This window comes from Gossypium raimondii, chromosome 1 (assembly GCF_025698545.1).
Source record: "Gossypium raimondii isolate GPD5lz chromosome 1, ASM2569854v1, whole genome shotgun sequence".
NCBI classification, from domain to species: Eukaryota; Viridiplantae; Streptophyta; class Magnoliopsida; order Malvales; family Malvaceae; genus Gossypium; species Gossypium raimondii.
The window spans coordinates 44,968,752-44,983,352 of record NC_068565.1 but is presented as its reverse complement, the minus strand read 5'-3'; the positions used below and the strand labels follow the sequence as shown (position 1 = coordinate 44,983,352).

Here is a 14,601-nt window from a genome sequence, read left to right as displayed (position 1 = left end):
TCTTTTCTCTGTACTCTTATCTTGTTTAGATTAAGTTCTATTCTTCGCAAATAAGACAATGAAATTTACTTCATTCCATTGTTAATGTATTAATCTTGTAATTTTTCCGACACAAACTTAATTAGAAAAATTACGAATATATCTTTTATATTTTACATCAATTATATTATTTAAGGTTATTTTAGTCTTTTTATTGTTTAAAAAATAAAACAATTTGCATATAATGATATTTGAAACTATGCCATTGGCATCAATAAAACCTTAATTTTACCATTCAATTCAAGCTTTAATTTAATATGATATAAACATTTTAATTTTAGGGATAAATCTCAAATTTATACATGAATTTTGGCCAAATGTGCAATTTGATACATGAACATTGATTTAGTGGAAATATACACACGAAACTTTAACTTGGTTCAACTTTACATATAAAACTTTGATTTTGATTCAATTGTACACAATTTTAAAATAAATGCATCTATTTATTTTCATGTTGGATGAATATAATTTTTGTGTATAAAATACGTAAGCATAAAATGGTGCTACAATAATAACACTGTTAGTAATTTGTGAAAATTAAATCAAATTAAGATTTCATGTATATTATTGCACAAAGTCAAAGTCCATGTATCACATTGCACATGTAACCAAAGTTATGTATAGTTTTAATATTTATCAATTAATTTTGTTATTCATACTTTATTACCTCCACCAATTGAATATATTGATAATCTTTGTTGATTGAGTTAGTATCACAAGTTAACTCAACATTAACTCAAGATGGATGAAAACAATAGGATAAGCAATTTTAGTGCATTTAATTAGTATTCTTAATATGATGTATTTACGTGTTTCAATTTTGTTTTACTCACAATTTAATCTTTTTTTATTTTAATATCATACATATTTAATGTGTTATTATTAATTAGTTTCAAATTGTATGTTCTATTGTATGTTAGTTTTAAATACACCTTTGTGTTTTAAATACATAGTATTCAGATACATACGTGTGTGATAGAATTTTAGTATTAATAATATCGTTGATTGAGTTGGTGTCATATGTGAACTTGATACCAACTCAAGAAAAATGACAATATTGGGATAAACAATTGGAGTTCATTTAATATTTTTCATTTGGTGTATTTACCTAGTTAAATTTCCTTTTACATAATTTAAACCAACTTTTATTTAAATTTCGTACATATTGCATATACATTATTATTAATTTCAGACCTTATATTTCATTATTTACTATATGTTATTTCTAACCGTACGCCTTTGTTTTAAATACATAATTTTACACTCACACATATATATATATATATATATATATAATCTTGCAAATTGTTAATCCTACTAACAAAATCACACACTAAGTAATGAAACTCAATCCTACTAACAAAATTAATAAGTAATAATACAAGGATATTAAACAAATGAATGATATAACAAATCATAAATTGGCATCAATCATTATGCATTTCCAACCAACACAAGCTATCAAATATGAATTATTATCAAACTTCCTCAATATTCAATATGTCATCTTCATAAATAATAATTTATATCCACTTTCAAAACATAATTTAAATTCCATTCATTCACATGTTTTATTATATCCTTATTAACTAAATACGAATCCAAAAATAGATACACGGATGGAACTTTTAACACTTCATAATAAATGATTCTATAAAATTGTGGCATTATGTCATTATATATCCCATTTCAATCATTTAATGTCATCTCATCGTTTTCTTCATGTCATTTACACATATTTGTACTAGTTTCTTTTAAAGTCCCATTTTAATTTTTAAACCAAATTGTCAGTCAATGTAACGACTCAATTTTCAACGGTGTGATAAAATTCGATTTCGAATCGAAGTAATTGAGTTGAATTAATAGATAGCTAAAATAGAATAATTGCGTATCATGTATGAACCAAAAAGATCGAATGAGTGAGTGTAACTGAATTAAAACGAGTAAAAAAATGGTATAGGGATTAAATTGTTCATGACTAAAATAAATGGAAATTTGATTTTTTTAAATTGGAAAGTATCTTAAATGAAAATTAAACTAAGGTTATAGTAGCAATTAAACCATTTTGAATAATATGATAATGCTTAAATGGTTGTGTCATTACTTACCACTAAGTATCGTAAAGGTTAATAAATCATTATATATAATGTTAGTGGGAGAGAGAGAGAGTTAAAAAGAAGAATATCATTTTCTTCTCTTCTTCTCCACCGGCCTTCAAAAGAAAGGAAACATCATTCTTCTTTATACCTTCACATTGCCGTAGCTCTCACATAGCAAATTGATGAGTTTTATGTTTAATTTTTGTTGGAAAAATATTATTTGATGATATATATGAGTAGCCCAATTGTTTAATTACAGCATTAATAAGCTTTAATTTAGTTTTCATTGTGGAGAAACTTGAGAAAAGCTGATGCTGAGCATTCAAGACATGCATGATTAATTTTAGATAAAATCATGATAGGAGTAAGTTGCAAGTGTGATAAAATTGTTGGTTCAAGCTTTAATTTGAATTTAAGTAATTTAGTTAATTACATGTTAATAGGGACTTATTTGTAAGGGATGAAAGTTTTGAGATTGGTAAATAAATAAGGATTTTAAGAGGTCCTTGTACTATATTTATTAAGTCAAATTTAAATTTGATCGAGTAAATTGTGAGAAATGAATGTTTTGGATATTAGGCGTTTAAGGACTAAATCAAATAAAATGCATTCATGTGTCTAATATATTGAATTGTATTTGAGTCGTGTAATTAATGAATTTTTCAGATTTGAATTTAATTTCGTAGCTAAAAATGACATAGGATCATCCGGAGATAAAGAAAATCCAAAGCCATCGACGAATAAATATTTTAGTTTGTGCTCCAATAAATCGAGTTCATTAAATAATTATATATATGTTCTGGAATGATTAACTATCAATAAGAATGTGATCGACAATTATGTATATACTTGATTGTGTGATTTATAATCAATTGGTTGAATGAATATATGTTAGAATTAAGTGACCAATTCTTATTTAAATAAAATACAGTGGTAAAATAAAATAAAAGTAAAATCCTATAGAACTATACTTCTCTTATTTTATTTTAGAATAACGTTTTTAAACCTTATTAAACTCCATCTATTTGATATTGATTAGAATAAGGTATTTCAATCTTACTACACTACTATTAGAATATGGTTTTACAAGCCTATAAATAGACATAGTCTACTCCTCTTGTAATTATTCGAATTCGACATAGTGAATTATCTTCTCCTCTGCCTGTGGTTTTTATTCGAAAGGGTTTCTACGTAAAATCTGTGTGTTCTTTATTTCTCTCTCTTTTTCTTTGCGATACATTGTCATTACCAACGTTCTATTTATTTTTACAAATTGGTATCCGAACTTTCGGGTTGTTCATCTCAATCACGATAATGGCGTCTTTGAAGTATGAGATTTCACTGTTAGATTGCAACACTAGATTTGCGTTGGCAGATAAAGATGCAGACAGTTCTTGCACAGATGAACTTGGAGGAATCCCTGCTAGGGGTAGATAAGATGCCTTCAACATTGACGGAGGAAGAGAAGAAACGCAAGGATAGAAAGACGTTAACATAGTTACATCTGCATTTGTCTAATGAAATTTTACAGGATGTGATGAAGGAAAGCCCCCTTCTCGTTGAATGACCGGCCCATTCTTATTCTTAGACCGCTGCTGGATTATGGAAGAGGTTGAAACAAATATGTATGTCGAAAACTCTAACTAGCAAGCTGCATATGAAGCAGTGTCTTTATGCTTATCGTTTGGAAGAAGGTGCGTCTGTGCACGAACACTTAACAGTGTTTAAAGAAATTCTCTCAAACTTGGAGGCCATGGAGGTTCAATATGATAAGGAAGATCTAGGGTTGATTCTACTTTGTTTGTTGCCCCTGTCTTATTTAACCTTTAGAAATACGATTTTATATAGCCGCGAGTCTCTCACAGTTGATGAGGTTTATGATTCTTTAACCTCGTATGATAAGATTAAACATCTTGTGGTTAAAACTGACTCTTAGGGATAGGTCTCATTGTTCGTGGAAGACAAGATCAGAATGCTGATGATGATCGTGGAAGGATACAGGAACGGAATCCTCGCAGTAAATCTAAGGGTAGATCGAAGTCTTCAAACAGAGGTAAAACTTGTAACTTCTCCACGAAGAAAGGACACATTAAATCTAAGTGTTATAAGCTACAGAACAAGATCAAAAGAGAGACTGCGAATCGAAATGGAAAACAACTAGAAAATTTCGGTAAAGCTGATGTTGTAGAAGACTATAGCGATGGTGAACTTCTAGTCGCATCTGTCAACAATTCTAAAGTGAGCGAGGAGTGGATCCTTGATTCGGGCTGGACTTTCCACATGAATCCCAATCGGGATTGGTTTACAACTTACGAAATAGTGTCTGTATGTGTTGTTTTGATGGGAAATAATACTTTATGTAGAATTATAGGTGTTGGAACAATTAAATTTAAGATGTTTGATGGAGTTGTTAGAACACTTAGTGACGTACGACATGTTCTAGAATTGAAGAAGAATTTAATTTCGTTGAGTACTCTTGATTCAAAAGGGTATAAATACACAGCTGAAAGTGGGGTTTTGAAGATTTCCAAAGGTTCCCTCGTTGTGATGAAAGGGCAGAGAAAGACTGCCAAATTATATGTTTTGTAGGGTTCTACTGTTACTGGTGATGCAGCTGTCACATCCTCTTCTTTGTCAAATGATGATATTACTAAAATTTGGCATATGCGCCTAGGGCATATGAGTGAGAATGACATGGCAGAATTGAGTAAAAGAGGACTTCTAGATGGGTAAGGAATTTACAAACTGAAGTTCTATGAGGACTGCGTTTTTGGGAAGCAAAAGAGAGTTCGATTCACCAGAGGAACCCATAACACGAATGAAACGTTGGAGTATATTCATTTTGATATATGGGGGCCATCTAGAGTGCCTTCGAGTGGTAGAGTTAATTATATGCTAACTTTTATTGATGATTTTTCTAGAAAAGTTTGGACGTTCTTCTTGAAGCAAAAAAGCGATGTGTCTTCCGTATTTAAGTATTGGAAAACTATGATTGAAAAACAGATGGAAAAACAAATAAAATACTTCCGCACAGATAATGGCTTAGAGTTTTGTTCTGATGAGTTTAATAAACTATGCAAGTTAGAAGGAATCGTGAGACACTTGATAGTTCGTCATACTCTACATCAAAACGGTGTTGCAGAATGAATGAACAGAACGATCATGGAGAAGGTTTGATGTATGTTGTTAAATTCTAACTTACCAAAGTCATTTTGGGCTGAAGCAACCTCTATTGCATTTTTTTGATCAACTGATCTCCATCCGTTGCCATTGAGAAAAAGACTCCACAAGAGGTATGGTCTGGTAATCCTACTGACTATTCTGATTTAAAGATTTTTGGGTGTCCTACTTATGCTCATGTTGATAATGGAAAATTGGAACCGAATCCATTAAATGTGTTTTTCTTGGTTATAAAGCTGGAGTAATAGGGTATAAGTTATGGTGTCCTAAAATTAAAAAAGTTGTGATTAGCAGAGATGTTGTTTTTGATGAAACTGCTATGCTACCTAACTTATCTCTTAAAGACTCTTCCAATAAAGAAAATTAAAAGCAGGTGGAGCATCAGATTAATCCAGAATCTACAATAGAGTCGACTCCTCAAGCCAGTACAAAAATTCAAAATAGAGTTGCTTCTTCACCACAATACTCTGTCGCCAAAAATAGAACTAGAAGAGAAATTAAACCTCCAAAGAAGTATGAAGAGGCTCATCTAATTGCTTATGCTTTAAATGTGGCTGAAGATATAGATACAAACCAAAAGCCATCTAATTATTCTAATGCGGTTAGCTGTGAAGACTCAGAAAAGTGGATGTTTGCTATACAAGAAGAGATGAAATCACTCCACAAAAACAAAACATGGAATCTCGTGAAACTTCCTAAAGATAAAAATGTTGTTCGTTGTAAATTTGTTTTTAAAAAGAAAGAAGAGACTTCAAGAGTTGAAGAACCCAGATATAAAGCAAGGCTTGTTGCAAAGGGTTACAGTCAAATTCCAGGAGTGGATTTCACAGATATGTTCTCCTTAGTTGTGAAGCATAGTTCAATTCGATCCTTGCTCGGTATTGTGGCCATGCATGATTTGGATCTTGAGCAGTTAGATGTAAAAACTGTATTTTTGCGTAGAGAACTTGAGAAGGATATTTACATACAACAACCAGAGGGTTTTACAGTCTCAGAAAAAAAGGACTATGTTTGCTTGCTGAAAAAGTCCCTTTACAGTTTGAAACAGTCACCAAGACAGTGGTACAAGAGGTTTGATTCCTTTATGACTTCTCATGATTTCAAAAGAAGTAGCTTTGACAGTTGTGTTTACTTAAAAAAATAGTGATAGTTCTTTTGGGTATCTACTCCTTTATGTTGATGACATGTTGATAGCAGCGAAAGATAAATGAGAGATAAGAAAGGTCAAAGCCCAACTAAGTGAAGAATTTGAGATGAAAGATTTGGGACCAGCAAAGAAGATGCTTGGTATGGAGATTCTCAGAGATAGAAAAGCAAGTAAATTGTACCTAAGTCAGAAGGGGTATATTGAGAAAGTTCTTTGTAGATTCAATATGCAGAATGCTAAGCTTGTTAGTACTCCTTTAGCAGCCCATTTCAGACTTTCATCGCTTTGTCTCCACAATCAGATGATTAGATTGAGTACATGTCACATGTTCCATACTTTAGTGCAGTGGGATCTCTCATGTATGTTATGGTTTGTTCACGTCCAGATTTATCATATGCAGTTAGTGCAGTTAGTAGATGCATGGTGAATCCCGGTAAAGAATATTAGAAGACAGTTCAATGAATTTTAAAATACTTACGAGGGACTACTGATGTTTGCTTACAGTTTGGAAGAACTAGAGATGGAGTCATTTGGTATGTTGATGCTGATTTTACTAGAGACCTTGATAGAAGAAGATCTCTCACGGGTTGTGTCTTTACAATTGGAGGTTGTGTAATCAGTTGGAAAACCACTTTGCAAACTACAGTTGCTTTGTCTACCACTGAAGCTGAGTACATGGTGATTACTGAGGCTTGTAAAGAAGCCATTTGGTTAAAGGGACTCTTTAGTAAACTCAATGAAGACATTCAAATCAATACAGTATTTTGTGACAGTCAGAGTGCCATCTTCCTTATAAAAGATCAAATGTTTCATGAGAGAACAAAACACATTGATGTTCAGTATCATTTTTTTCGTGATATTATTGCTCGTTGTGATATTGTTGTGAGCAAAATTAGTACTTACAAAAATCCTGCAGATATGATGACTAAGTCACTTCCTATAACCAAGTTTGAGCATTGCTTAGACTTGATTGGTGTTCATTGTTGAAGTTAAACGCTTAAGGAGTTTTATGGAAGAGGTGGAGAACTTGTTCGTTGAGAGTTCGCGATGAAGAACTTGTTCATTGAGAATTCGTGTCAAGGTGGATATTGTTAGAATTAAGTGATCCAAATTCTTATTTAAATAAAATGCAGTGGTAAAATAAAATAAAGTAAAATCCCTATAGAACTATACTTCTTTTATTTTATTTTAGAATAAGGTTTTTTAAACCTTATTAAACTCCATGTATTTGATATTGATTAGAATAAGGTGTTTCAATCTTACTAAACTCCTATTAGAATATGGTTTTACAAGCCTATAAATAGATATAGTCTACTCCTCTTGTAATTATTCGAATTTGACATAGAGAATTATCTTCTCCTCTGGCCGTTGTTTTTTTTAAAGGGTTTCCACGTAAAATCCGTGTTCTTTATTTCTCTCTCTCTTTTTCTTTGTGATACATTATCATTACCAATGTTCTATTTATTTTTACAATATAGATATATATGCTTGATGATAATATACGATAAAAATGATGATATTTACCTTATTAATGTTATCGAATAGAGTCATGAGTATAGCTGGCATGCCATAAGATCCGTATTAATAGGTGAAAGATCCAACGCAACACGTGTACATAGTGATAGTTCTCTAATACTCTGGTGGTCTAGAACGTATCACCAACTCAAATACCCTGAGGGTACGAGTGTATTCAGATGTGGTTGGTGGGATCATTGCATTTATGTCCACTTAGCACTTTGGTGCATATTTGGTGTGATGGTAGATTGGTCCGAGTATTCGTTATTATATTCGATTTGGTTAATATGGAATAAATGTAAAAATGGCATGTTCAATATATATTGAATTGGAATTATATATTAATGTTAATACGAGACATGATTTTAATAAGTTAAATTAGGTGCAAATACTTGAAAATTATATCGAGAAATTAAATAAAACATTGGCAAGAATAAGATAAAATGATTAATAATCTATTGGTATATACATATCTTTGATATTAATGTGATATGACTAGTTAGTTAACTTGAGTTATTATGTTATTTAAATTGTGTTACATTTATAATTGAATTCGAGTTATGTTAGCACTACTGAGTAACTATTACTTAGCATACGGATTTTTTTGTTTCCGGTCTTGGATAAAGCTAAAGAAATTTTGTAATTAATCATCCAATTCTAAAGCTTAGTTTGGAAGCCATCACGATCCTATTTTGTATGCATATATATATGTTTTGAAGTTATATGACATGTACTTAGGTTGGTTGGCTTGATGCTTAATGTCGAAACCTTTTTGGAACTCAACTTTTTATTTAAAAAAAAATGAAAATGGAGTCGCCACAAATCTTTTTTATTTTGATCATTTCAATAAAATGTTAGATTTATTAAAACGATGATTTTCGGTCTACAAAATCTAAGAAATGGGTTCGGGAGTCGATTACATACGAGGAATGATTAGCACCCTCATAACGCCCAAAGTTGGTACCTAGTTGACTACTTGATGTCTTAGTGTCGAGAACTGAAAATTCGAAGAGAATTTAAAATACGATCCCTCTTTGCGTGATATTATTTGATTAAAATAACACTAACTAAATTAAATTTTTTTTGTGGAAAAGGCTTTACTTTGAGTTAATCGAGAAGAAAGGATCATGCCCCATAAGATAGGGCATGATGTCTCGAATCCTTGAAAACAAGAATAATCACCATTTGATTATTACCTAAATGCTATGTGTTTTTATTTTAAAAGGATGTTTGATTATCTCGGTTCAAGGAGAAAGTTATACCCCGTAAGTTATGGCACGATTTCTTAAATCCCCTAATTAATGAACATTGTCTCGGTTCTAATTATTTCCTATAAAAATGAATATAATATTTAATGCTATGTGCAATTAATTTATTTGGGCATTGTATGGTTATGTGCAAACATAATAGAATACTTAACAAAAATGAAATTGCTACATAAGTACAAATAAAATAATATTATAAATAAATAATAAAGGAATAAAATAATAGTAGCAATGGTAATGATAGTACAATATTAATAATATAACTATAATGATAATAATAATAACATTGATCAATGGTAATAATAGTAACAATAATAATCATAATACTATATTTAATAATAAAATAAAAGTGATAACTCAAAATAAAAATAAAAGATGCATAATTACAAGGGATAAATGTGAATGAAATAAAAGTGCCGAAAATAGTAAAATAAATAAAAAAATAACAATAAAAAAATAAGTAGGCAAATGATTAAATTGAAACCTAAATGAAATTCAAATTATAAATTAAAAAAAACAAAGAAAAGCAAACAAAGGATGAAATCAAAACAAAATAAAAAGTACAAAGACCTAAGGTGTTATTTTCCCCAACCCAGCATCGTGTCATTCCCTTGGCAGGTCAACACAGGGTCAAGGGATTGGTTTGTAAGAAAATTAAAATTATGGGCTAAAATATAAAATAAATAAAAGGACGGGGACGAAATTAAAAAAGGGGCAAAAAGCGGAAGGACCAAACAAGCAATTAGACCCCTCTTTAGAAAACATGCGGATCTTGAGGATACTCGGGTTGGGTCTTTGGGTCGAGCTCAAAACGACTTCGTTTTGGGGCTTTTGAAGCCAGTTCAAAACGACGTAGTTTCATTAAACCTATATAAGTTAAAAAATATTTTAAAACTCATTTTAAAACATGTTTCAAAAAAATTTTCTTCATTTAATTTTTTTTCTCTCAAGACTCCCTTTAGCCAGCCATCCATTGCAGCCACAGGTCGTAGACGACGGCGACATCGCCTCCGGTGTCCGAAAAATCGAAAAAGTTCCCCTAGCCCCTTTGTTTGCATAGATCATGGATATGGTGATAGATCCTCCAAAAACCCAGTCAAAGTTCGATTGGAAGCCCAAAGACCTTTTGGTTTCTCTTCTTCGATGTGGTCGTTGACGAACCCTAAAGGGTTCAAAGACCTTTGAGAGCGGAGACGGGCCTCCCAGTGGCGATGAATGGGTAAGATTTAAACTCTTATTTATTTTCTTATATTTTTCGAAATAAAAAGTAAAAAAAAATAGATGAACAACCTTAGTTTTTTTTTCTGAACTTTGTTTTTTTCTTTTGTATTCGATTTTTTTTCCAAATTACAACATAGTTTTCGGCATTTATAGTTAGATATATTACACAATATATTTTCTTTTCTTTTCTTTCCTGCTTCTCTACTTCTGTTCCTGTTTATGTTTCAGGCCTTTGCATGGTGGCATTGAGGAACCTTTCGGTCAATAGTGATGGGGAGATGCACCCTTTGCCATTTCAATGAAATTGGTAGAGGGCAGTTCTAGGGGCGCAGACAACTTTGGGGGGTGTGCCTGTTGACATGGTAGAGGCGGCGGCTGAAGGGATTAGGGTTTTTTCTTTTTTCAGCTTAGGTTTAGAATAGTGGGCTTTGGGCTTATAAATGGACTAGACTTTTATTTGTTTTTGTTGTTTATTTGTTTTTGGCTTTTTTGTTTTGTTTTGTTTGGGCCGGACAGAATTCGGCCACTACACTTAAGTTTTGACACTTTTGGTAAGTGATTTATAATGTTATAATGGTTGAATTTTATTTTTTGATTACTAGTTAATTAAGTTTGATTATGTGAGTTTGAATGTGCAAAATGGTTGGTTTAGTAATGTTGTATTGGAGGTTATGATTTGGAAATGTTTGAACATGTTTAAATAGGTTAACTGGATGAATATGTTTTGTGGTACATTTTAGGTATGTTTAGATTCATTTGGTTAAGACTTTAAACACTTCAAAGTACAAGATTTTGACCATTTAGTCCTTGAGTCTTGAGACAGAAAGATTATGTCTCGAGACCGCTAGAACAAATTTCATTTAAAATTTTCATTTAAGTGCTTGAGGTTTTGAGACATATTTGTATAGTCTCGAGGTAATTGTTCCTAGGTCCTGGAGTCAAGTGGTCTTTGTCTCCAGACAAAAGAACATCGAAATTAAATAAATTTTGCTCTACTCTTAATTCTTTATTCAATTCAAAATTAGGACATAAATGAAATGTGAAATTCTTGAATAGTCTACGAGTGCCATAAGGGATTTACTTGTCTATGTACCCTTCCATTCGATCTCTTTGGTCTTGCGGTACCTCGACAAAGTGTTGAGACATGAACCTTTTATCTTGAGACATTCAAATATTGAAGCAAAAATAGAAAAAGTAGAGGAGGTTGGTCTCGAGACCTAGTGAGACATGGGAATTCATGTCTTGAAACATAAATTTAAAATTTGACATTTAAGTTTGGATTCGAACCCTAACTCTGAAATTAACTCACATAATCCCGTAAGTTGATGAAGTGAAATCAATAAGTGTATAAATGCATGCATATGAATTATTTTGATGATTAAATTGAATGAATTTATGTTATAGTAACTTAAATTGCTTTAACAATGTAATGTGAGAAAACACTTAAATCGAAACTCGAGTATGGAGCCTTACAATCAATCACCCAATCCTAATTGAAAATTTTGTATCCACTCCAACACTAATTACCAAGATTTTTATTCATGGCAGCTCTCTAAATTTTTTCTGAAATTTTATCATATCTTTGACAGCTGTTGTTGTTCATCAGTTGATTTATCTATTAATTTTAATTTTTAGGTTGGAAGATATAAGTGGATTCAAAACGAAATGAGAAAGAACAGGAATAAAAATGCTTCTTTGGAAGAATATTCTCTTTCAGAAACAGATTTGTTGCATATGTTAGAGCTTGGTCACTACATTGTTGTATTCCGGTTATCGTGATTTTCTACGTAAGAGTCAAAATAGGGACTAATATTCATATAATATGACTCTGTATACCTCTTTTAAAGATGCTTCCGCTGTATGAGATTGACTAATTACCAACATCTTTAGAATTATTTGATTTTATTTGTTTATATTCGTCACTTTTGAATTAATTATATGTATAATATGGTAGTAGTTTGATAGGGCTGTAATTAAGCAAACCAACCCAGCTCAAATAATTAAAAGCTAAATTTTTATTAAAAGTATCGGTTATGGGCAACTTTTTCATCCAAAAATACGATTGAGAGTTGCTGCCAATCGAACGCCCCCTTCTGCTAACCTCCAGTAAATAATTGGTAATCGCGACACAAAATAATCATCTGCAAAAACCACCACCTCATATTTCTATTCTCAAATAAACAATGTCTAATCTCAGAAATTAACATGAAGTTTACCTTCAAGTACAGACTCTTCTTTCACACCTTTATATGCCCAATCACAGGCTGCTTTGATACCTTCAGATGCATATCTGCCAATAACATATTATTTCATATATAACACCAAATTGTTAAAAGGCTTGAGAAACATACATATCAGGGCATGCTGTCTTATTTAAACTACAGGTCTCCCATCTTTTAACTTGATCTGCCCATTCATTCTGGTTTCACAGTCATCAAATACAAATGGATGAATTTTATAATAAAATATAAAGCTTTGTGGAAAAATGGATTAGAAAAATACCGTAATGTTCTGTTGAATTGCATCAACCATGCCATCTACATTTGAATTATAAAATCTCTCTTCAGCTGTCTCAATTATATTGGTGTCCCAAACCTGTAAAATCTTTGGCATTAATGCATATCACATGTCGAGCCAATGAACAAGTTATAAATAAAGTCAGGCTTACATGGTGAAGAACTTGCTTTGTTTTATACCAATGGACATCGATTGTGTTGCCTCCTTTGTCTGATGCAAACCCTACGTGCAAAGGCTGGACATGGACATCGTTATTATGTATTTAATTTATTTTTTGTGGAACTTAAAATTTGTATCAAAATGGATTACCTGATGGATGTCTCCCATAAAATGAACAAGGAAAAGAAGTGATTCCGTAAGGTTATCTGAGAGTTTTTGAACCGTCACCAAAAACCAAATGTTTACAGCAAAAAGAAAAGAAAAGGGGTAAGTGGAGAACATACACTCAGCTTTATCTGCGGCAGAATTGTAGGTGAGAAGTTGAGAAGTGTAATTGTTAATTGCCCCGGCTACACACCTACCTGCTTCTCCATCTTCATCTTTGCAATCCCCTGAAGATTAAATTAGTTGATAACATTAAAATTGGACTGTCTTGCAAGATTCAACTACCCACCGACAAGTAATAATAATTTGTGTATTTTAAAATTGGATCGATAGTCGAATCAATCAAATCATCAGTTTGGTTAAATAAATTATTAAATATTCATAAAAAATTAAAATAGAGAAAATAGGTTTAATAGTTTAACCAATTTTTAACTCAACTGATCTTACTAATCTACAAATCTAATCACTGAACTGTTACCCTCGACCGAATTTAAATTCAACCAATTCGGTCGATTTCAATCCCTCCCCTGTTTAAATATTATAAAGTAAAATTGAACTTTTTTTTTTTTGAAAAAGCAACCCAAATTATTGGCTAAGAAATTTTTAAAAAAAATTCCAGGGTTGCCGTCCAAACCAGTCAAGTTCAAACGTATCCCCCATTTGTAAACCTTTTTCGAAGAAGAGACATTAATGTGTTGTATGAGAAGAACTGGCACTAACACTGACACGTTGGGGTAGCCTTTTTCCAGGCAACAATTACTGATATTTCCCAATCCAGCTTCTCTGTTGTCAATCTATGAAACCCAAAAGCAGTAGAGACTTACTTTTGTACTGGTAAGAGCAAGCCTCAGGGGTATTAATGAAATGAAGAGGTGATGACCATCGGTAACGGAACTTCACTTGATCCGCCCATGAACACACACTCCCTAGATCATCTTCCGCCCATTTTGGCAACAATTGCTTTACGGCATCTGCTGCTTCTTCGCTCAACCGAGTCTATCACACAAACAAATATGATTTTTAGTCTTTTTAGCAGTAACCACACACACACACAAAATAAACAGACTATATATATGACATCAAAACCTGAGCAATTTTACAAATTATGGAATGGCCATCAGTTCCCCAACCATATATTGGTGGAAGCGTAACAAGCATAAGGGACAAGAAAGCTAACATCTTCTGCATTCTACACTCACCCATTTTCACTCTCTTACACAACTCTCAACAGTGTGCCTTTATAACTAGCTATAGCTGGCCTATAAAAGGGAACGGATTTGGTGTGAAACGT

The 14,601-nt window shown here is 32.0% G+C and overlaps 1 protein-coding gene across 3 annotated transcripts; it reads right to left on the bottom strand.

Annotated features, from left to right (window-relative positions):
• Positions 1 to 12,340: 12,340 nt before the first annotated feature.
• LOC105786005 (endonuclease 2) lies at positions 12,341 to 14,601 on the bottom strand. 3 transcript variants are annotated; one of them, XM_012612233.2, is made up of 9 exons: positions 14,397 to 14,594; positions 14,135 to 14,306; positions 13,430 to 13,537; positions 13,296 to 13,351; positions 13,138 to 13,221; positions 12,972 to 13,064; positions 12,821 to 12,888; positions 12,686 to 12,759; positions 12,341 to 12,610 (listed from the first exon to the last, which is right to left on the bottom strand). In XM_012612233.2, the coding sequence occupies exons 1-9, from the start codon at positions 14,511 to 14,513 to the stop codon at positions 12,516 to 12,518; spliced, it is 867 nt and encodes a 288-aa protein (XP_012467687.1). In that variant the 5' UTR covers positions 14,514 to 14,594; the 3' UTR covers positions 12,341 to 12,515. The 3 variants fall into 3 exon arrangements, with proteins under 3 accessions (XP_012467687.1, XP_012467688.1, XP_052490229.1); XM_012612234.2 differs by having other exon boundaries at positions 12,686 to 12,745; positions 14,397 to 14,592; XM_052634269.1 differs by having other exon boundaries at positions 13,296 to 13,537; positions 14,397 to 14,601.